Source organism: Aureobasidium namibiae, assembly GCF_000721765.1.
Source record: "Aureobasidium namibiae CBS 147.97 unplaced genomic scaffold scaffold_17, whole genome shotgun sequence".
NCBI lineage: Eukaryota > Fungi > Ascomycota > Dothideomycetes > Dothideales > Saccotheciaceae > Aureobasidium > Aureobasidium namibiae.
The window spans coordinates 37,008-56,367 of NW_013581192.1; the positions used below are offsets into that span (position 1 = coordinate 37,008).

The window sequence follows — 19,360 nt, forward strand, 5'->3', positions numbered from 1 at the left end:
ACTACATTCACCACCATTTTTTTTCTTCTCATTCTCGTCACAGTATCATACTCTAATAACTACTAATCTTTCTTTATTTCTCTCTTTGCTTAAAGCACCCACACTCGTTAAACCACAGCAAATATGCGTGTTTCCGCCCCTACTGTTGCCCTTGCCATTGCGCAAACCTCTGTCGCTGCCTCTCTTCCTCAGCTCGAGGCTAGACAGTCTGCATGCTCTGACGTGCATATCTTCCTCGGCAAGGTGTGTTGCTTCCTGAGCAATTGATTTGCATGATCCAGATTGCTAACCAAGAGTTCAGGGTAACAACGAACCCTACCCCGGACGTCAAGGCAAGCTCGTGAACGCCATCTGCAACGGGCTCGAGAACTGCGATTACGAGGACATCCTCTTCTACAACCCCGTCGAGGCTCCTTACTGCCAGTCTATCGATGAGGGTGTTGCCAACGGCATTGCTCAGCTCAACTCGTACCACGCTCGCTGCCCCGACACCAAGCTGGTTATCAGCGGTTACTCTCAGGGTGCCCAGGTCGTCGGCGACATCATCGGTGGTGGAAGCGGTACTTTCTTCCAGGACTGCATGACCACTCCCTCGCCCAACCTTGACGTCAACTCTGATCTCGGCAAGAAGATCGTCGCCGTCACTGTCTTCGGTAACACCAGACACACTGCCAACCAGCCCTACAACCAGTTCAGCGGTGCTCCCGACAACGGCATCTTCCCTCGCCCTGCCTACCAGTTGGCCAACCTTGCCACCTGGACCTCCAAGTTCCACGACTACTGTGTTGCCGAGGACCCTATCTGCGCCGGTGGTGATGTTGTCGCTGACCACCTGAACTACTTCGACCTCTACAGCGACGTTGCCGCTGCATGGATCAAGAGCCAGATCGCCTCTGCCGATGTTGTCGTTTCCAGCACCATCGTCTCCCCCAGCAGCACTTTCACCTCGGTTGCTACCACCGACAAGGTTGTCCCTACCACCTACGCCTACAGCAACAACACTGCCTCTGCCTCGGTCATCACTGCCTCTGCTTCTCTCTCATCCATCCAGACTGGTGTTCTCGCCATCCCCACTGTCGCCCCCGAGTCTGTTGTCACCGTAACTGTCGACTGTGCTTCCGTTGACACCTCCGCCATTGCCTCCTACACCTCCGTTTGGGCCGCCACTGCTCAGGTCACCCAGAGCGTTGCCGCCTCCGCCACTGCTGGCTCTGGTCCTGCCACCACCGGCTCGTCTGGCTCCAAGTCTTCCAGCGCTCCCAACGGTACCCACACTCTTATGCCCTACACTGGTGCCGCAAGCTCCATCTCTGGCGCCGTTTCCGGCTCTCTTGCCGTTGTCCTCTTGGGCGCTTTCGCTCTGGTTCTCTAAAGAGATTCCAGATTCTTCTTTGTACAACTTATAGATATCTTATTATCTCCCAGCATTTTATTTCGTATTATTCATTAATGATCATTCTGATGTCCTATTTATTCCATAACTTTTCCGAGTCCATTCCTGTTTCACAATTCCGTGCTATTGTTTTTTGCACGATTCAGCGGTGAGAAAGTCGCGCGCAAAACGTATCCGAGCCGAAAATGCATGATAATACAACAACCCCCCTGTCGCCAGCAAAGACCCCAACGAGTTCTTTTACCAAACACAAGCTTCTGTCAACCTAAAATCAAGCAACGACTAAAACCAGAAGCCATGGCTTCCTCATCAACATATTCCCGCCACGAAACCGTCGCCGCAATCACAGACTTCTACACTTTCTACATCCGCCTCCCATACGTCGACCCCACCGCTCTTGTATTCCCTCCCGTGGGCGGCTGGCCCGATGTCAACGCAACCGAACTGCACAATAGCGGCAAAAGCAACGAGGTTATCGAACTTCTCCGGCACCTGCCATATCTCGAGCATTCCAGTATTCGCGGCGGATGGACCATTGATTCTGAGAGCGCATGCATTCAGTATCACAAAGGTGTTTGCTATAATGATTCACCTGATGCTATCAGAAACTTGCCAGGTTATGTCATCCCTATCGCGGATATGGTTGATAGGAACGGGAGTTATCTATTACTCGATACAGAAACCGGAAACGTTACCAGTTATAGCATTATGGCTAACAATATCGGAGGTAATAACTGGGATGAATACGAAAGACTGGCAGAGAGTGACAAGTGGAGGGCTTCTCCGACAATGCCTGTCAAACAGTTCTTTGAAAGGTGGCGAATGTTGTACGAGAAGCTTATTTGGATGGTCGCGCCGCCTGTTGATGATTCACATGGAGATGGAGGAACTTATTTCACCAGAGCAGATAACGCTGTCGAGGAGGATGAGATGCTGGAGAGTGATGATGTTGATGATGTGGAAATTGAGGACGAGTGTACAAAGGTAAAGCTTATGAGGTTGCATGCTCTGTTGTGTCTTGCTAATCGTGTTGGCAGGCAGTCTATGACATTTACAAGAAGCATGGGTGGCCCGGAAGAACCTTTGATAGAGAAGCTTGTAAGAGCGAACTCAAAGAGTATCTGGAAGACTATTAGTTCTCAGGAGTGAGATGATTCGATATCTTGCAAGAGAGGGGGTCAGAAGTGTACAGAGCAGGCTGGCTTCAGACCGTCACCTTCCTCCCACCAGACCGTAGAGCGGCTTCCTCACTATAAAAAGACATGGTAGTTATTGAATCACGAGACGAACCGGAGTGAGCCGGGAAAGTATCATATTTCGATGGGAGCTGTCCCCTTTGTCGAAACTATTCTGCAGTTCTATAGCTACACACATTACAAACTTGTGTACGTGGGAAGAAGGGTGTTAAGAAGGGCCATCATTTCTTTTGCTCGATGGTTATATCACTCGGCTTCTCGATCGATGAAATGCTGTCGTGCTCGTGTAGTGTTTTGGTCATGCTGTTGCTCTGGTCGTCTTTGCCAGGCGTATAAATTGCTTCACTGGAAGCGGAAGGCTGCTTTGTGTTGTCCTCATCTACAGAGGTATTTCGTCCATCTAGCCGAACGTCGGAGTCTGGCTTTCCAGGTGCGGGCTCGTCATCGTCTGTTTCATCGCCTTCTCGAACCTTGATGGTGACGGGACTTGACTGCGAATACACTCTCAATCCGAGCACAAGGAGCGCATGCCACGGATCGTCGGCATGGTAGTCTTTCTCGTCTTCGCTCAATGACGAGGAGATCTCGCCATCCATATCGCTGTCCCACTCAAAGTCGTCATCATCGAGCTCAGCGTAGGGGTCATCGTCAAAGATATCTACGCATCCGGTCACTTTGATGCCGCCCGCTTTGACGCTGGCAGGTTTGATGCTGCCAGGCATGATGATGATGATGTCGTCAGGATGTGGAAGAGGAGGAGGAACGAGCATAAGTCCCGCTTTTCTGAGAAGATCGCTCCTTTCTCTAGCCATCTTCTCCTTCACAATTCTGCTTGCGCCTCTTTTCACGAGCCTTGACTTCGTGCCTTCGTCTCCTGAGTTTGGCTTGCCGTTCACGATGTTCTCTTCTTGCTTGGTCTTTTTTCTCTTTCCTGACCTCCTGTTCTTTTTCTCGGAGCTTGCCCTTTGCATGTGCCAGTTCGAAGTTGCGGCTGACTTGAAGAAGCTTCCGCTTCCGGTATGGTGCTTCTGATTCGATTACGGATTCTGCAGTGCGATAAGGTACTCGCGAGGGCTCAACTTTGAGACACGATGTGAGAAGCAAGAGACTGTCAAGCTGGCACCGACAAGGTCTTATCGAAGGTAGCCTACATGGGTACATTTCCAGCAGGCTAGAGAGACCGGTCAGGTGTCAGTTCAGTCGGCAGAAATGCAGGTTATTAGCGGTCAGGCTTGTACTGCATGATTAGCGGACGGCTGCCACGTATGACCCGCAGTCTTCGACGCGGTCAGGTCCAACGTGAGCTGCTTGATGCAATGTTTGAGGCAGAATTTCTTCCTCGTATTGGCGGATGAAACATGTGTAAGTTAGCTTTGAGAGTGCACAATACTTTCAGAAATATGATAGTGTCCATCGAAATGCGATCTATGATAGTCTCTCTTTGGAGACATCTCTGATCTGAGAACCAGCGTGCATTTGTACAGCTACATGCGGCACAAAGTCCTGCACACGAGAATAGATGTTCGGTGGGAGATGAAGGTCAAAGACGTGTCTGAGTCGCGTGTTCGCATGACGATGGATGTCTTGGCGGTGTGTTGATGATGTCGAATGCGACGGGCATTTGATTGGTCACATTCCTTCTTAGCAACCATCGACACAATCCAGACATGCTCAGTGTATTCCAGACACGCTTCCAGCGACTAGAGACTGCGCTGAACACGCTGGTCGAATCAGTCGCAGCCTACAATCCCTCCATCTCGGCAGCGAATGCACTAGTCGCAGCAGACGACGAGCTGGATGAGAGTTTGGAACAGCGTGCGCTTCTTCACATTCTACCTTGGATCTCACCAACTCACTGAACGTGAACAGTCGCCGTACATCATGCAAACTACTCGCGTATCCTCGAGCTGCGCGCCACTGCCGATGCCCTAGACGAGAAGATCAAATCTACACTCCGTACTCTGGCCGATACCCGCAAAGAGCTTCTCGACATCCCATCGTCACAACCAGCACCAAATACGCGTCAAGTCGGCGTTGAAGAGCTATTGTCATACGCAAAGTTCATCTCAAAGACGACCGTACCGCCCACCTTCCGCGGCCACATCTCGACCGACCTGCTCTCACAACCACAGCCCGCCGTCACCGATGCACCAACCACTCAAATCACAAATGGCATGGCCACACCAGCCCACAACGGTGACAACACGAGCACAACCGATCACTCCGCCACGACAGAAAACAGAGCCGTAGCCACACTGAGTGCAGAAACAAAAGCCATGCTGGATCCGTTGTCGCAACTGCCCTTTGTCCCCTGGCCATCTCAGGAAGTCATTCGTATGGGTGCCCTAGCTGCCATCCAAGGCATGCTGGAAGATGGTACGGATCCGAGCACTGTGCTTAGCGCTGAGGAGCAAGAGGCGGCAGACAAGAGGAGAGCAGAAGAGGAAGAAAGACAGCAAGCTGAGCAGGAAGAAAGAGAACGCAGGCGCAGGGAAGATTGGGCTGCGAGTGGTGGCAACAGAGCCGCTATTACCGAGGATGTCTTTGATCCTGATGAGCTCTAGAAGGCTCCTGGATCGAACCTTTTGCATACATGAAGTTGCCGTTTGCATGGCACAGGCAGCAAGAGAAAAGCTGGACTGCTCTTGTAGCCATGATCATCGCACAGATAGCACCTCTTTGGTCTCGTTCACAAAACATCGAGAGAAAATCATCATCTTGAAAAGTCTATCTTGATCATGCAATAATATTCTATGTTCTATACACAAGCACCTATAATCTATATCTCATCTATCCTTTCGTCAACAACTCCAGAAATTCAAAAAGGTCTCTAAACAGCAGAGGTAGGCCAAGTAGGGTAATCCCAAGCAACAGCCTTGCTCATCAAAGCCACATCCAACCCCTGGTCTCCAGCACCCACATACAAAAACTTGGTAAACGCAACCTCTGACCAGTATGAGAAGCTAGTGTTTCCTGGGATAAACACAACATCACCCTGCAAAAGCCTCACTTCCTCTCCTTGCAACTTCACCATCAGCGCGCCCTCCAAAATCTCAAAGGCAGTGTGATCGGCAAACTTTCTAGTGGGGACGGTAGTGTTGGAAAGCGTTCTGGACATGGTGACGGTGCCTTCGGAGAACTTTGCTGCGCTCTGGGTGGTGGTGATGAAGGGGGCAACGATCTGGTATCCGTGTTCGCTGTTCAGATACATGGGTCCTTGGTTCTTGGCGAGATAGAAGGGTGTGTTGGAGTTGGTGGCTGGGGTGTTTTTGCCCGTGTGCCATGTTGTGTTGGCGGGTGCGGTGCCGTTGATGGCATCGCGGCGGGGGGAGTAGTCTAGTTGAGCGAACACGTCGAAGGACTCGAGGGCTGAGATCATCGAGGCCGATGAACCGGCACCTGCGTCGGTGGAGCCACTGGCCGCGGCGGGTACGTAGGGAGAGGAGGTGGAGGATGTGTAGTTGGAGTCTGCGATGGCAAAGAAGAGAGCCTCGAAGCCGCCGGGTTGAATGACTCCCAGCATCTCAGTGTCGGGGTCCAGCACTTGGAATGTGTGTGTAGTGTTTCTTGGTACAGCGCCATAATCGCCAGGCAACATGACTCTAGACTCCTCGTCGCCATACTTGTTGGTCCAAAGTTGGAAGCGTCCCTTACTGCAGAAGAAGTTCTCGTAGTGGGTTTGATGGATGTGAGGAAGGACACCCAGGGCGCCTGAGGCGGGAGAGTTGGTCATGAGGATGGAGAAAGCACCCCCGGATGAAGCACCAGTGACAGGGAATCTGTAGATCTGCTGGCCGACGGCGACGGCCTGGGCATTGGCATATCTCTCAATGACATAGGGGCGAACGTGATCAGGAGCGTTCTCGACGAAGAGGGAGCTACGAGAGTTGGATCCAACCGAAAGGGCAACGGAGCCAGCAACCAAGGAAGGGATATGCATCTTGATACAAAGCAGGAGTGTATAGGGCTTGAGAGAAGAGAAGGTGATATCAGATGATTCGGATGGACACCCCGAGGGCTGCTACAATACTTATACCTCTTTCTACTGTATGAGCACTTGACTGTAGGTCAACGAGCCCTACATGCTCGGCCATTTGAGGTGTACACGATCGCTAGACATCTGCTCCTCCGCACTCGTCCGCCGTCAAAGATTGCGATTCATTGCTGCCAGTGTGTTGAGATCGACGAGAGGGGTTCTACAAGGGACCATTCAGGACGATCATACAGGGCACACAGCTCAGGCCTCTGCTGCTAGTACCAAGTTGATGCGCGTGCAGGCTTCATGAACCCGACAAGCGCCAGTTCTCAGGCACAGCGAGTCAATCATATCTAGGGCTGCGGTTGAATCGGTTCTGTGATCTAGGGCTTGATATCTGTCGGCTTTGTTAGGGTTGCGAAGCTTCAATGTTTCGTGCGTAGCGAGTTCGCAGACGTATGTTGTTATGGACGGACCAACTTGGCGAGCACAGAGAAAGACTGCCGGTTGTCGTTGCCGACTCTTCTTGGCCTCGTGTGTTGATTTTGGTGTACGAACACGACGAGTCCTCCTGATTATGTATGACATATACAGAGCATGAATGTATACCCAGCCCATGGAGAAGGCAGATTTGAGGACGTCGAAGGAGACAGAAGAAGAATGGAAAGGCACACGCAAGGTCTAACGGAAGCGGGTGGCTGCCGGACCGCACGCGCCACAACAGTTTGTCAAAGTGCTTGTTAAACTTTGCACTCTAAAGCCGAAGACTCAGTTTATTGTGAGATCAGGGCTGTGGTCGGCATGTTCAATCGGTATCTATATGGAGACCAGGAGAGGGCAAGTGCAGCACTCCATCGCTAGCAAGGTCCTGTGCAGAAGCTAGACACAATCCCAGACAGGCTCAAATCGATTACGCTGACTTTTGGAATTGCCCGCCTGTCAGAGAACTTCAGGGTACGAATCATGTTGCGATTGTCGTATACCACGCCCTCCCTTGAACGAACAAAAGTGGTTACGGGAAATCATTCTAGCTAGCAGAAGCAAAGCGATCTCAAAGACTGCCGTTATTGAAGGTAGTATAGAACCGTCTCGTACACACCAAGAGTGATCGTACTGAAGGTACGGCACGTAACATATGCGGTATGATTCCTCCATAAAACGCATGAAGCCCTTCTTCTCTCAAGATGGTTCGGATACATTGATTCAACGACGTGTATTTGAGATCTCCGTTGGGAAGTGGAGCTTGACGTAGACGTGTTCGCAGAACCTATAGCATTGTCAAGTCAGTCGTTGTTCATGGGAATGAAAGGTGTACTGACTTCGTGAGGGTATGCGATCACTCCAGCAATCAGTTTGGCGATGGCAGCGGAGCCGCTGACCCCAACGTAGGACAAGATGATATCCCATGGTTTCCGTAGTGGTGATTGTTGGCGATCAAACACTTCTCGAGGCACGACGATACTGCTTTGTGAGATCTGTTTGAGCCGTTCATAGAGGACAAGGTGAAGGGCGCTCTCCGCGACACCGAGATAGCTTGCACTGAGTCCACGATAAAATCCTCGGATACCTTCTTGTTCGAAGATGTGCATGACACATTGCAAACTGGTACGGTGACGAGGTCGTGGAGTTGTTGGTGAGCTGTCCAGTTGCATGCGTGTCTTGATGACCCAGATTGGGTTTGTGATTGTACCAGTGGCGATGCCTGCAGTCATGGCAGCAGTCATATGGACGCTTGATGCATTCTCTCTGAGGCCGAACCAATCTGCATAGATACGTTTGCAGTTCCCATACGTGTAGAAGTTGACCGCAGTTGCCGGAACCGCTCCAAGGATACTCGGTCCAAGTCCTGTATACAATCCTCGCCAACCTTGGACCTTTTGTAACATGATTACGCTTCGACTTGTGATCTTTACGCGCTCAAGCCATGCTTTCATGAATGATGTCTGAGGCGTGACCACGGCTGCGCTGGATTGCCAGAGATTCGAGTAAAGATTTGATTGGAACCGCGTGCGTAGGACGTCTAGTGGTGCTGTAGCTATTGCAGTGGTTATACCGCCGGCTCTATACATCAACGTTAGCATCGTGGCAATATCAAATGTGCCAAGTCAAGTTACCCGCCAGCCACAAGATGCGGCCACGACCTCTCTGACAATCGAATCTGTTGCGCGTCCGCCATAGCAAGGTTGCACAGGAACAGGTTGAGCATCTGAAAGTGGAGACTTGGAATACTTGCGCGGTCTTTTGCATCAGGGTTCAACATCAGGCACACCCCACCTCGCGCGGTATCCTCTTATGACAGAAGTCCGGGTGCTTAGATGCATGCGTGGTCAGAGCAGCGGCCAGTGATTTTGAGCTCGAGTATACATTCATTTTCTCGACCAACCATCAGGTTGTCATCGGATGAGACTACATTCCTCTCACAGATGGATTGGTGGCATTGAAGGCAGGAGACGGTGATGATCCAAGAATACGATATACACGACAGTGACGGGTCTTCCGGCGGAATCACAATCAGGTACAAATTGGCATGCCAACCATGTTCTAGGTCAGGTTGCGAAGGAAGGAAGGTGTGAACTTTCTCACGGAAACGGGAGCTGCCGTCCCGTTCATGCCGCGACTGTTTGTCAAAGCGTTTGTTAAACTTACAGCTAAACTATCGCAAAGAATGCCCTATAACTCTGCCGCATGCAATGGAAAGTCAGGGCTGCAACCTGATCAAGAAAACCAAGAAAAGTAAGCCCATAGTAGCCTCATCCTGCCCTGATAGCTGCTACCACATGCAACGCTTGTCATCGCTCGCTCAGCAAGCCACGATCAGACCCTCGTAGCTTTTCGCAAATGAAGCCATCAATATAAAGCACACCCTTAGGGAACGCCATCAGCACCAAACCCCTGAACGCCTTGAGAACCACTCGAGAACGTCACAACGTAAAATATAGTAGGCCATTAAATGGTGACAGCAACCTCGGGACGCTGGCTTGCAATCTCGCCACCAGCTCCCATCTCGGCCCAATCTCCCCAAAGACCTCTCTTTCCGCGGATACGGAGTGGAGCACCCAACTCGTTTGAGCTTTGCTCCACCTTGACAGCATCCTTTGTACCGAGGACTAGGACTTCGAAGAACATCTTGGTGGCGTCTTGCTTGCTGGTGCGCTCTTCAGGGCAGAAGTCGGTGAAAAGGACACTGCGTTGGGCACGATCGGTGTCTGATGGCATCTCACCGGATTCGTCTGAAAAGCGTTCGCGCAGAAGGTGGACGGCGTGCTTGGTGCCGAGTGAGACTGGGCCAGAGTCGGCAGGGTGCAGAACAGGCATAGTAGTTTCGTCAAAAGCGGGTGCTGGGGAGTAAGACTCCATCTCCTCCTCCTGGACAGGCTCAATGACAGAAGGAATGTCTTCGCCGCCAAAAGCGGGGGCAAGATCATCAGCACCGAATGTTGGGTCCTGAATATCTTCGAGTTCAGGCAGAGCGTGAGTCTCTTCCTCCTCCTCTGGAATCTCAATTTGAGGGAGTCCACTGTCTCTCTTGCGCTTGAGCTCGCCGGCTGTGCGCACAACCTCGAGAGACAATACACCTCTCAACTCGGGGGCCCAGCCCATACTGCGACCATCACCCAAAATGCTGGATACGAAGCCGCCGTTCTTCTGCATCTCCATCAGTGCGAGGAGAACAGGATCTCTGGGAAGGAAGGTGGGAGCCTTAAGGATCTTGCTGCGGTCCTCCTGTTGAGCGCGGATTTGAGAGTTTTGCAATTCGGTGTTGAGATCAGCGGGCAGGACCTTGCGGCGCTTGGCACGCTGTTGTGCTTGAATCATGGTCTCGTCTTGTTCAATCTCAGTGGGTTGTTGCTCAAGCTGGAAAGTCTGCTCAAGGTCACGCTCGACGCTGGAGCGAACGGACGAAAGTGGCGAGACACTATCACGCTCACGACGAACATCGGCACGATTCAAGGCGTCGAGGTTGCTCTCTTCGATCTGGAGATCAAGACCACCCATCTCGATGTCGTCATCAATGGGCAGAGGAGCCATTGAAACATCCTTCTCGATGGTATCTTCGGCGCCTCCGATATCGAGGTCCAAATCGTCGGCAAAGAGCATGCTCTGGTCGTTCATTTCCGGGCGAGGGGCCTCCTCACGTCTACCAATTTCGATACTGGTATCTCCGCCGGCAGCACCTTCGGTAATGTCGCCAATGTCGAGACCTAAATCGTCATCCTCGAGCTGAAGAGTCTGAGTGGCGTCGGCGGTGTTCATACTCTCGGGTAGAAGCTGGCTAGTGCCCCAGTCCAGAAGTGTAGGGTCCTGACCAGGTCCAGGGGTGCTGTCGAGTAGCAGCTCGTCGAGGTCGGGCATTGGGGCGAACAGATCCAGCTCGGTGATTGTGTCGGGAAGCACGAGGGCGGCAGGGTTCGCAATGTGTGATTGGTTGGAAGGAAGGTCGACATTTCCAGGACGGAAGGCGAGCTTGATCTTCATCAAGGCCTCGTTGCAGTCGTCCAGCAAGTAACGAGCCTTTCTGCTGTAGATACGGACGACACCGAGTAACAGTTGACCACTGAGGCGCAAAGCAATAGGAGCTTGGTCATTCTTGATAATGGTGTGGACACTGCTGCCAATGTCTGATTGCAAGATGTTGTTCTTGGTCAATTTGCGCTCGATGTTGGCAGCCAGCCAGACACGAGCAAGAGGGCCCGTCTTGGACAAGAGAGTCTCCGAGTAGAACATGGTGTGTGGTGTTGGGTATTGTGTGAAGCGAAGGCGTCAGTGTTGACTGTGACGACAGGACAGACGCGCAGCGACGCGTCGTGGGTTTGACTTTTGAGTCTTCGGCCTGTCGCAAGGCCACTACACACGCGGCGCAAGAAATTCAAGTGGATTTATGGCGATCGCGTGGGTCAAAAAAGGCGTCGGCGTGATTTTGGAGAGATGCAACAGGTGGCGCGTGTGGTTGATTAGAATGTCTGTGGTATGGGAGGGAGACCAAGGCCGGATCGCGGATTCGCGCGCTTCAGCAATCGTTGCTCCACCGACCAAGATCCAGTCACGTGCCGTGTGTCTACCCAAGCAGCGGTATTGTGCTTTGCGTCAATGGTCTACGCAGTCGAATGATTCATCCCGATTCTGATAATTTAGTTGGGATATCATTACTGTCGCTGCTGCCTATTGTCATCTTACTTGTCAATAATGTTCCTGTCTGAGGGCCATGCCTCGCGATAATCATGGATTGATCAGGGAATGAGGCGGGAATAAGGCTCGAGCTTGGTACGCAAGCAGCTGTATCCTGCATTTGGCGCCGCATGGCCGACGACATGACCATTGCCGGGTTTTCTTGACCACAATCATGCTTGACCATGAAGTGGCAGTGTAGCACATGGAGATACCAGCTCGAACACAAGACCGAACATCTCCCTTTTCGATATTAATAGGCCAACTCAGAAGAAACGAAGCGCCTTCTCCGCATTCGTCGACTGGCTAGGCCACGTACCCTAGGCACTACTCGAGCGTTGGATTGATTGATCCTCCTATTGCTATCCTCGACAAACTCACACTCCCGCAACTCAGTTCAAGAGCTTGCTCCGTGTCCGGCTCCGTTCTTGCCGTACATCTCAGCGCACCACGCCTCCATGTTGACGGTCGTCCATTGACATGTCCCGTTCGTCCACGCCGGCCTTGCCCATGTACAATGCCTCGAGGCAGGATCTAGCACCCCCTGAGCAAGCTCGTCCGACCTTGACACGACAGAGGACTCCGGTAATTACACATCATCTTTCCTTGCTGTCCTCTCCAGCCTGTTCCTCTCCAGCCCTCTGCTGCACCGCTTGCGCGTCGACCCCTAGACGCCGCATGGTCGAGAATTGCTTGCTCCTAACATTTTCCCTCGCAGCAAACCGTCACAGCCAACCATGCAGTCCTCACACCCCAGGATACTGCTACGCGCCTCTCCACCTCGTTGACACATGGTCTACAACCCAACGAAGCCGCCACACGTCTGCACAGCGATGGCCCGAACGAACTACCTCACGAGGAACCTGAACCATTATGGCTGCGATTCGTCAAGCAGTTTCAAGAGACGCTGATATTGTTGCTTCTAGCCTCAGCTGCCATCTCAGCAGTCATGGGCAACTTGGAGGACGCCATCAGTATCGCTATTGCCGTCCTGATTGTTGTCACCGTCGCCTTCGTGCAAGAATACCGATCAGAGAAGTCTATGGAGGCATTGAATTCGCTTGTCCCCCATTCGGCCCACGTCATCCGCAGCGCCGAACGCAGACCCGACAATGATACTCTGGAGGAGGCCGAGAAGATTTCTTTGGCCAATGCCGAGAAGGCATCCATGACTATACCCGCTGGCCAACTGGTCGTTGGAGACCTCGTTCTATTCCACACTGGCGACCGCATTCCCGCCGACATTCGTATCACCCGTGCCGCAGACCTCTCCATCGACGAGTCCAATCTGACTGGTGAAAACGAGCCCGTACACAAATTTGCAGCAAGCATCACAGCTTCCAAAAGAGAAGGATATCCGAGCTCGCCTGTATATGCGTCCGAGGCTTCAGGTACCGTGGGTGCAGACCTCCGTCTGAACGAGCAGAAGAACATTGCTTTCATGGGAACACTGGTTCGCTCAGGCTATGGACAAGGTATTGTGATTGGTACCGGAGGTGGTACAGAATTCGGTGCCATCTCTGCTTCGTTGCAGGAGATCGAGAGCCCTCGTACACCCTTACAGCTCTCCATGGACAACCTCGGCAAGGAGCTCAGTTACATGTCCTTTGGGATCATCGCCTTCATTATGCTCATAGGCTTTATTCGCGGTAGACCGTTCCTGGAACTGTTCCAGATTGGTGTCTCACTTGCCGTTGCTGCTATCCCTGAGGGTCTGCCTATCATCGTCACCGTCACACTGGCTCTTGGTGTTCTTCGCATGTCAAAAAGACACGCCATCGTGCGTAGGCTCCCAAGTGTGGAAACTCTAGGCTCTGTCAATGTTATTTGCAGCGACAAGACCGGAACTCTGACCATGAACCATATGACGGTTACCAAAATGTGGCATTTTGACGACGAGGCCCCTGTAGATGTGGTCAAGGTACATGCAACTGCTCCCTCGAGTTCTGCTACGCGCACCATTTTACGTATTGGCAACATTGTCAACAATGGAAGATTGGGTTCCGAGTCTTCCTCTCATGCTACAGCGGCTTCGGCAGCTATCCTATCTTCGACCATGGGAGGCGACTTGGCGAATGCAAAGAGTCGTTGGACAGGTCAGCCAACTGATGTAGCGCTACTCGATCTTCTGGACGCATTTGGCGAAGATGATATCAGAAACAACATTGGAAGCAGGCGCAACGAGACGCCATTCAGTTCAGAGCGCAAATGGATGGGTGTGGTCATTCACAACCCACAAGAAATCAATGGAGCTGCAACAGCCTATATCAAGGGTGCTATTGAGCGTGTTCTCGGTCGCTGCGATACCTACATGACCTCGCAAGGACGCGAAGTCGTTCTGGACGAGCAGAGACGTCAGGAAGCATTGAAAGCAGCCGAAGATATGGCGCAAGATGGACTTCGTGTTCTTGGCCTCGCGAGCGGTTCGATTCGTGAATCCAAGGATCGTCGCATCTCCCGTGGCACATCACCCAAGCCTGAGGGTTCCTCGTTGGCCGATGAAGACCATCTATACACTGGACTTTGCTTTGCAGGCCTGGTGGGTATGAATGACCCTCCTCGCAAGGGTGTGGATCGTTCTATACGCCGTCTCATGGCTGGCGGAGTCAAGGTTATCATGATTACTGGTGATGCCGAGACCACAGCCGTGGCCATTGCGAAAAAGCTAGGCATGCCTATCAATATGTCATCAGCCCTTGGTTCACCAGTCTTGCGTGGTGACCAGCTGGATCAAATGAGTGATGAGGATCTCGCTCAAGCGATTTCGCGCACATCAGTCTTTGCAAGAACGAGTCCAGATCACAAGATGAAGATCATCAGAGCATTGCAATCAAGAGGCGATGTCGTGGCCATGACAGGCGACGGTGTCAATGATGCGCCAGCACTCAAAAAAGCAGACATTGGCATAGCAATGGGCAAACTCGGCACCGACGTGGCCAAAGAAGCCGCAGACATGATTCTAACAAACGACGACTTCAGCACCATCCTCGCCGCCATTGAAGAAGGCAAAGGCATCTTCCACAACATCCAAAACTTTTTGACTTTCCAACTCAGCACATCTGCCGCTGCTTTGGGTCTTGTGATGCTGAGCAGTGCTTTCGGCTACAAGAATCCGCTCAATGCCATGCAAATCCTCTGGATCAACATCCTCATGGACGGTCCTCCTGCCCAGTCATTGGGTGTAGAGCCCGTGGATAAAACAATGCTGCAACTACCACCTCGACCCCGTCACGCACGCGTCCTTACACCCCGCCTTATTCGCCGTGTACTGCAATCCTCACTGGTCATCATGGCAGGCACACTGTACACCTACATCTCCAACCTTTCCACCACCGACCTCGCCTCCCACGAAGTCTCACCCCGCGACACCACCCTCACCTTTACGGCATTCGTTCTCTTCGACATGTTCAACGCCCTCACCTGCCGCAGCGCCACAAAATCTTTGCTTCTTGGCGAAATCAAGTTTACGGGCCACAAAGCAAATGCCATGTTCAATTATGCTGTAGCGGGCAGTTTGCTGGGTCAGGCTTTGGTCATTTATTTCCCGCCTTTGCAGGGCGTGTTCCAGACTGAGGCGCTTGGGCTCAGGGATCTGGTGGGTTTGGTGCTGTTGGCGAGTACGGTGTTTTGGGTTGACGAGGGGAGGAAGTGGTATGAGAGGAGGGTTGCCAAGGGGAATGTGCTTGGTGGATATAGTAGCAGGGTGTAAACAAGTAGCAAGTGGTCGGATGACGGGGTTGACTATGTGTATATTTTTTATAGAGATGGAGCGGTTCTCAATGTTCTCGTAGGCTTTCTTGTCGGAACACGATTTGCATAGCAAGGGTACAAGAGATGGAAAGAATACAGAAGACGTAACTTTTTTTGCTTTCAACTTTTGGTTCAGAGACACGAATCATATATGGAACATTATAATATACAGGTCTTGGTGCACAGGCAGTATCTATTGCTTGTCGGCAGGATACAAAATTCCATTCTGCCTTCTCAGGTCAGAGGTGACGGACACAATATCGTAACTCAATTGCTCGAGCTTAGCAGCAGCATCGGCGTCCTTGTTGTTGATGATGCGGGCAAACTCCTCAGCCTCTTCCTGCAAGTTCAGATCAACCTTCTTCTCTGCCAACTCCTCGGTCTGCTTGGTCTTGCGGTCCCAGAGCTTTACGCTCGCAATGTCGGTGACGGAGTTGAGGCTGATGGTACCGTTCTCGCCGTAGATTTCGGTAGGAGCGAAGGATGTGAAGCACTTTGATTGCTGAATCTGAACACCGAACTTCTCGTATTGGAGGACGATGAAGCCACCGGCATCAGCTCCAGTGTGGCAGATGAAGGGAGCGTATGTCTGCGACTTGGGTTTGCCGAACAGGGCAAGGGCGAAGGTGACGGGGTATACTCCCATGTCTACCAGGGAGCCACCGGACATTTCGAGACTGAAGATGTTGGGGGTCTCGCCAGCGAGGACATTGTTGTAGCGCGAGCTGTACATGGAGAAGTTGAGACTGGCACCGAAGATAGTGCCCAACTTCTTGTCGTCGAACAAGACGCGGCGGAGGAGCTTGTAGTTGACTTCTTGAATATGGCGGTAGGCTTCAATCAGGAAGACATTGTTTTCCTTTGCGATCTTGAACAGATGCTCGAGTTCGGCGAGAGTCGAGGTGGCGGGCTTCTCGAGGATGACATGCTTCTTTGCTTGGAGGACCGTCTTTGCTTGCGAGTAGTGGAGAGAGTTGGGCGAGGCAATGTAGACGGCGTCGAGGTTCGAGTCTTGAACAAGAGAGTCGATAGATGTGTAAAGGGTCTTGACGTCGAACTTGTCGGCGAAGGTGCGAGCGGAGTCTTCAGAGCGAGAGTAAACAGCGGCCAGCTTCCATTGGTTTGTTGCTTGAGCGCATTGGATGAAGGACTCGGTGATCCAGTTGGTGCCGATGATGCCGAATGTAAGAACCATTTTGACTGCTCTAGATTACACTTTTTATGGGTGGAAGACAGATGTTGAGCAAGTCAGAAATGTCAGATTGATGATGAGGAAACTGCGGCTGCCCCTCAATCGTTGATGACCCGCGTGGCTGCGGGCTGTACCTTCCTCCAGCGGGAGAATAGTGGGGTCGTTGCCTCCCATCTCCGAGCGGCCGGGGGCCGTCTTACCTCTCCAAGCCCGGAGTCGGCGGGCGGAAACAAGCAACGCCCAAGATTGATTCGGGCCGTGAGTGCGGCGAGTCGTGCTTTCCCGAACGCCGCGCCGTCATTCGCGGGCAGGGAGCTGCGAGAGACTCGAGAGGGACCTGAGGGGTTCCGAATGAAGGCAACAAGGAATTTACGCGTCGACACCAAAATCTTGTCCCTTCTCTGCACTTCCTTTTTGCAAAACATCTTCGCCAATGACTTGACCTATCACCCACCATGCTGCCGCCCATTAGTGATTGATCTACGTGCGCTTTTCTTTCGCGCCTTTCTTTTCGCCTCTTGTTTCACCACCACTCTCGCTTTGTCCCACCTGCCGTAACACGTAATACCACAAGCTGGTCTGCATACAGACTCGACTAATCACCCATCATGTTTGGTGGCTTCGGTGCTGGTACGTTTGTCGTCTCGCAAATCATCACATTCCTTGGGGCACACTGGCGCACATGAGCTGTCTTGCAATTCGCGTAGCCAAGTCGACCAAGATACTTGCACCTGTCGCATTCGGTGCGCCAGTCCCTGTCTACCTACAGTCGTGTGCCTAGGTAGCGCTCTGAATGCCAATCGTCTTTCTGCACCTCCCAGACCCTTCTCAAATGTGCCATTCCTCCACCCTCTGACTGTATGCGACACAGCGAGCAACTACGCCAGCTACATCGATCCCTTCAAGGAACGACCCCAACCCGACCCGCCGACCCATGTTGGTCTGCCCAACTACGCCAGACAAGAAGCCTTGAGAATCAAAGACTGGCACCATGAGTCTGACCGTCCTGATTTGCGCCGCGACTTTGTCCAGTCGCGCAGGGTCTCGGATATCACAGCAAAATTCTACGCCGACCTGAATGTTCGTTTCGCAACACCGTGCCCTGTCGACCAGCTGGTTCCAACAGACCACCAAGGCCGTCCGTACATGCCCTCCAACGACGAAGAGTTGAATCCCACTATGGCCGAGAATACCAACTACAACCAGGGCAACTTTGTCACACGACTTGTCGAGTTGAAGACTGAGAACGACATTGCCTACCGCACCGTCACTCGTACGAACCTTCCCGAAGGATTAAACAAGATTCGCCTAAGCGACTTCCGCACATTCTTCACTGCTCTGCACAGCATGAGCGAGCATTGGGAAACAGACCTCGATGATTATTTCGTCCTGGACGATGACGGCAAGAGCGTTCGCGAAGAAGACCACCCACAGTTCGCCGATCCAGACATGATGATTGACGTACGGAATCTGGAAGAGCATGAGCCTATTGATTTACCTCCTGCTACACCACTAACCTTCAGCGAACTTACTGCAAGAGATCAGGAATCTCCGCCGCTTTCGAAGATGATCACCAATGGCTCTGATGCCTCTTCAGATGATTTCTTGCGAGAGCTGTACCGCGGTAGACGCACATCTACAGGCAGTAAGATGCCCTGGGTCTATCGTATGGACGTCATCAAGGGCTTCATGGAAGCAGCCGCCTTTCCCTTCCGCTGCAAAATCGGTTCGCCGCGCGTGCATCCCACGTTATTACTGAGCGGCGTACGCTTGCCCGTCAACTATCAGTCGTTCCTGGTACATCGCGTTCCGAAAGAGAAGGAAAAGAGGCACTTGTTGCAAGGACCGCTCATGGCTGCATACGTTCGCAAAGAGCTGGAAGACTTCGACTTTGGGTCTGACGACGAGAAGCGGGATAAGCTACGCCTGGATCAGCTGAAAGAGATTGGCAGTCTTTTGCACCTCGCGCAAGAGAGACGGCGACAAGGTCGTACAGAAAAGATATGGGCAAAGCCGGCTCCTAAAAGCGGAAAATACTGGTTCAGCGAGATGGCTTCGGATGCCGCAGAACCAGAAACACCCGACATGGACGATGCTAGCGACCTCATTGCTGCAGCTTTGGGCAAGGAGGCTGCTGCTCACTTTGCTGGCAAAAGGAAAAAGAAGAGGCCGCAGTACGAGATATGGAAAGCCATGGAGCCAATGCGATCCTTCTGGGACCCTGCTACCGAATACCAGGCCATTGGCAAGGACGAGGATAGCGAGTGGGACACGGTAAGGAGGAGTAGTGAGGACTGATCACGAGATATATGACTGACAAAAATTTGCAGGTTTACGTGCTATCAAGCATGTACTATCACGTCTCGATCCTCAAGTTGCGAGTACACGGTGCTTACCTCGACTTTGTCGCCACCGGCAACTTCCCAGACACGATACCGGATGACAAGGACTGGTGCCATCCGGTGCTGCAACGATCGAAATGGTTCGACTTGTTCAACGTCAGTGACAGGATAGAGGCATTCCGCTGTCTCTGGGGCATCATGTGTTATCTGACCAGATGAGCTGGGACAACATTTACAACAAATATCAACAGAGATGGGAGATGATTATGAACAAAGGAACAAGCATCATATGTTACTATAGACAGGGTAAAAGAGAAGTTGCATACGGACGGTAAGGCAAAACAA

The 19,360-nt window shown here is 52.1% G+C and overlaps 10 protein-coding genes across 10 annotated transcripts; 5 read left to right on the top strand and 5 right to left on the bottom strand.

The window, feature by feature from the left end:
* Positions 1–123: 123 nt before the first annotated feature.
* M436DRAFT_54013 (alpha/beta-hydrolase) lies at positions 124–1,372 on the top strand (the record flags this gene model as incomplete). The annotated part of the gene is made up of 3 exons (XM_013568823.1): positions 124–243; positions 302–1,015; positions 1,052–1,372. The coding sequence occupies 3 exons, from the start codon at positions 124–126 to the stop codon at positions 1,370–1,372; spliced, it is 1,155 nt and encodes a 384-aa protein (XP_013424277.1).
* Positions 1,373–1,690: 318 nt separating this feature from the next.
* M436DRAFT_84672 (uncharacterized protein) lies at positions 1,691–2,529 on the top strand (the record flags this gene model as incomplete). Its single annotated transcript, XM_013568950.1, has 2 exons — positions 1,691–2,377; positions 2,431–2,529. The coding sequence occupies 2 exons, from the start codon at positions 1,691–1,693 to the stop codon at positions 2,527–2,529; spliced, it is 786 nt and encodes a 261-aa protein (XP_013424404.1).
* A 281-nt stretch (positions 2,530–2,810) lies between these two features.
* On the bottom strand, positions 2,811–3,311 carry M436DRAFT_66482 (uncharacterized protein; the record flags this gene model as incomplete). Its single annotated transcript, XM_013568907.1, has 1 exon — positions 2,811–3,311. The coding sequence occupies one exon, from the start codon at positions 3,309–3,311 to the stop codon at positions 2,811–2,813; it is 501 nt and encodes a 166-aa protein (XP_013424361.1).
* A 945-nt stretch (positions 3,312–4,256) lies between these two features.
* On the top strand, positions 4,257–5,153 carry M436DRAFT_54319 (uncharacterized protein; the record flags this gene model as incomplete). Its single annotated transcript, XM_013568879.1, has 2 exons — positions 4,257–4,404; positions 4,459–5,153. 2 exons carry the CDS (start codon positions 4,257–4,259, stop codon positions 5,151–5,153), a joined length of 843 nt encoding a protein of 280 aa, XP_013424333.1.
* Positions 5,154–5,419: 266 nt separating this feature from the next.
* Positions 5,420–6,529, bottom strand: M436DRAFT_54031 (RmlC-like cupin; the record flags this gene model as incomplete). The annotated part of the gene is made up of 1 exon (XM_013568825.1): positions 5,420–6,529. One exon carries the CDS (start codon positions 6,527–6,529, stop codon positions 5,420–5,422), a length of 1,110 nt encoding a protein of 369 aa, XP_013424279.1.
* Positions 6,530–7,629: 1,100 nt separating this feature from the next.
* M436DRAFT_75405 (mitochondrial carrier) lies at positions 7,630–8,741 on the bottom strand (the record flags this gene model as incomplete). Its single annotated transcript, XM_013568951.1, has 4 exons — positions 7,630–7,653; positions 7,689–7,832; positions 7,885–8,626; positions 8,680–8,741. 4 exons carry the CDS (start codon positions 8,739–8,741, stop codon positions 7,630–7,632), a joined length of 972 nt encoding a protein of 323 aa, XP_013424405.1.
* A 770-nt stretch (positions 8,742–9,511) lies between these two features.
* M436DRAFT_66486 (uncharacterized protein) lies at positions 9,512–11,290 on the bottom strand (the record flags this gene model as incomplete). Its single annotated transcript, XM_013568908.1, has 1 exon — positions 9,512–11,290. One exon carries the CDS (start codon positions 11,288–11,290, stop codon positions 9,512–9,514), a length of 1,779 nt encoding a protein of 592 aa, XP_013424362.1.
* A 921-nt stretch (positions 11,291–12,211) lies between these two features.
* Positions 12,212–15,440, top strand: M436DRAFT_75407 (calcium transporter ATPase; the record flags this gene model as incomplete). The annotated part of the gene is made up of 2 exons (XM_013568952.1): positions 12,212–12,316; positions 12,450–15,440. 2 exons carry the CDS (start codon positions 12,212–12,214, stop codon positions 15,438–15,440), a joined length of 3,096 nt encoding a protein of 1,031 aa, XP_013424406.1.
* A 234-nt stretch (positions 15,441–15,674) lies between these two features.
* Positions 15,675–16,676, bottom strand: M436DRAFT_66488 (NAD(P)-binding protein; the record flags this gene model as incomplete). Its single annotated transcript, XM_013568909.1, has 1 exon — positions 15,675–16,676. The coding sequence occupies one exon, from the start codon at positions 16,674–16,676 to the stop codon at positions 15,675–15,677; it is 1,002 nt and encodes a 333-aa protein (XP_013424363.1).
* A 605-nt stretch (positions 16,677–17,281) lies between these two features.
* M436DRAFT_84680 (uncharacterized protein) lies at positions 17,282–19,234 on the top strand (the record flags this gene model as incomplete). The annotated part of the gene is made up of 3 exons (XM_013568953.1): positions 17,282–17,303; positions 17,545–18,947; positions 19,004–19,234. The coding sequence occupies 3 exons, from the start codon at positions 17,282–17,284 to the stop codon at positions 19,232–19,234; spliced, it is 1,656 nt and encodes a 551-aa protein (XP_013424407.1).
* Positions 19,235–19,360: the final 126 nt, after the last annotated feature.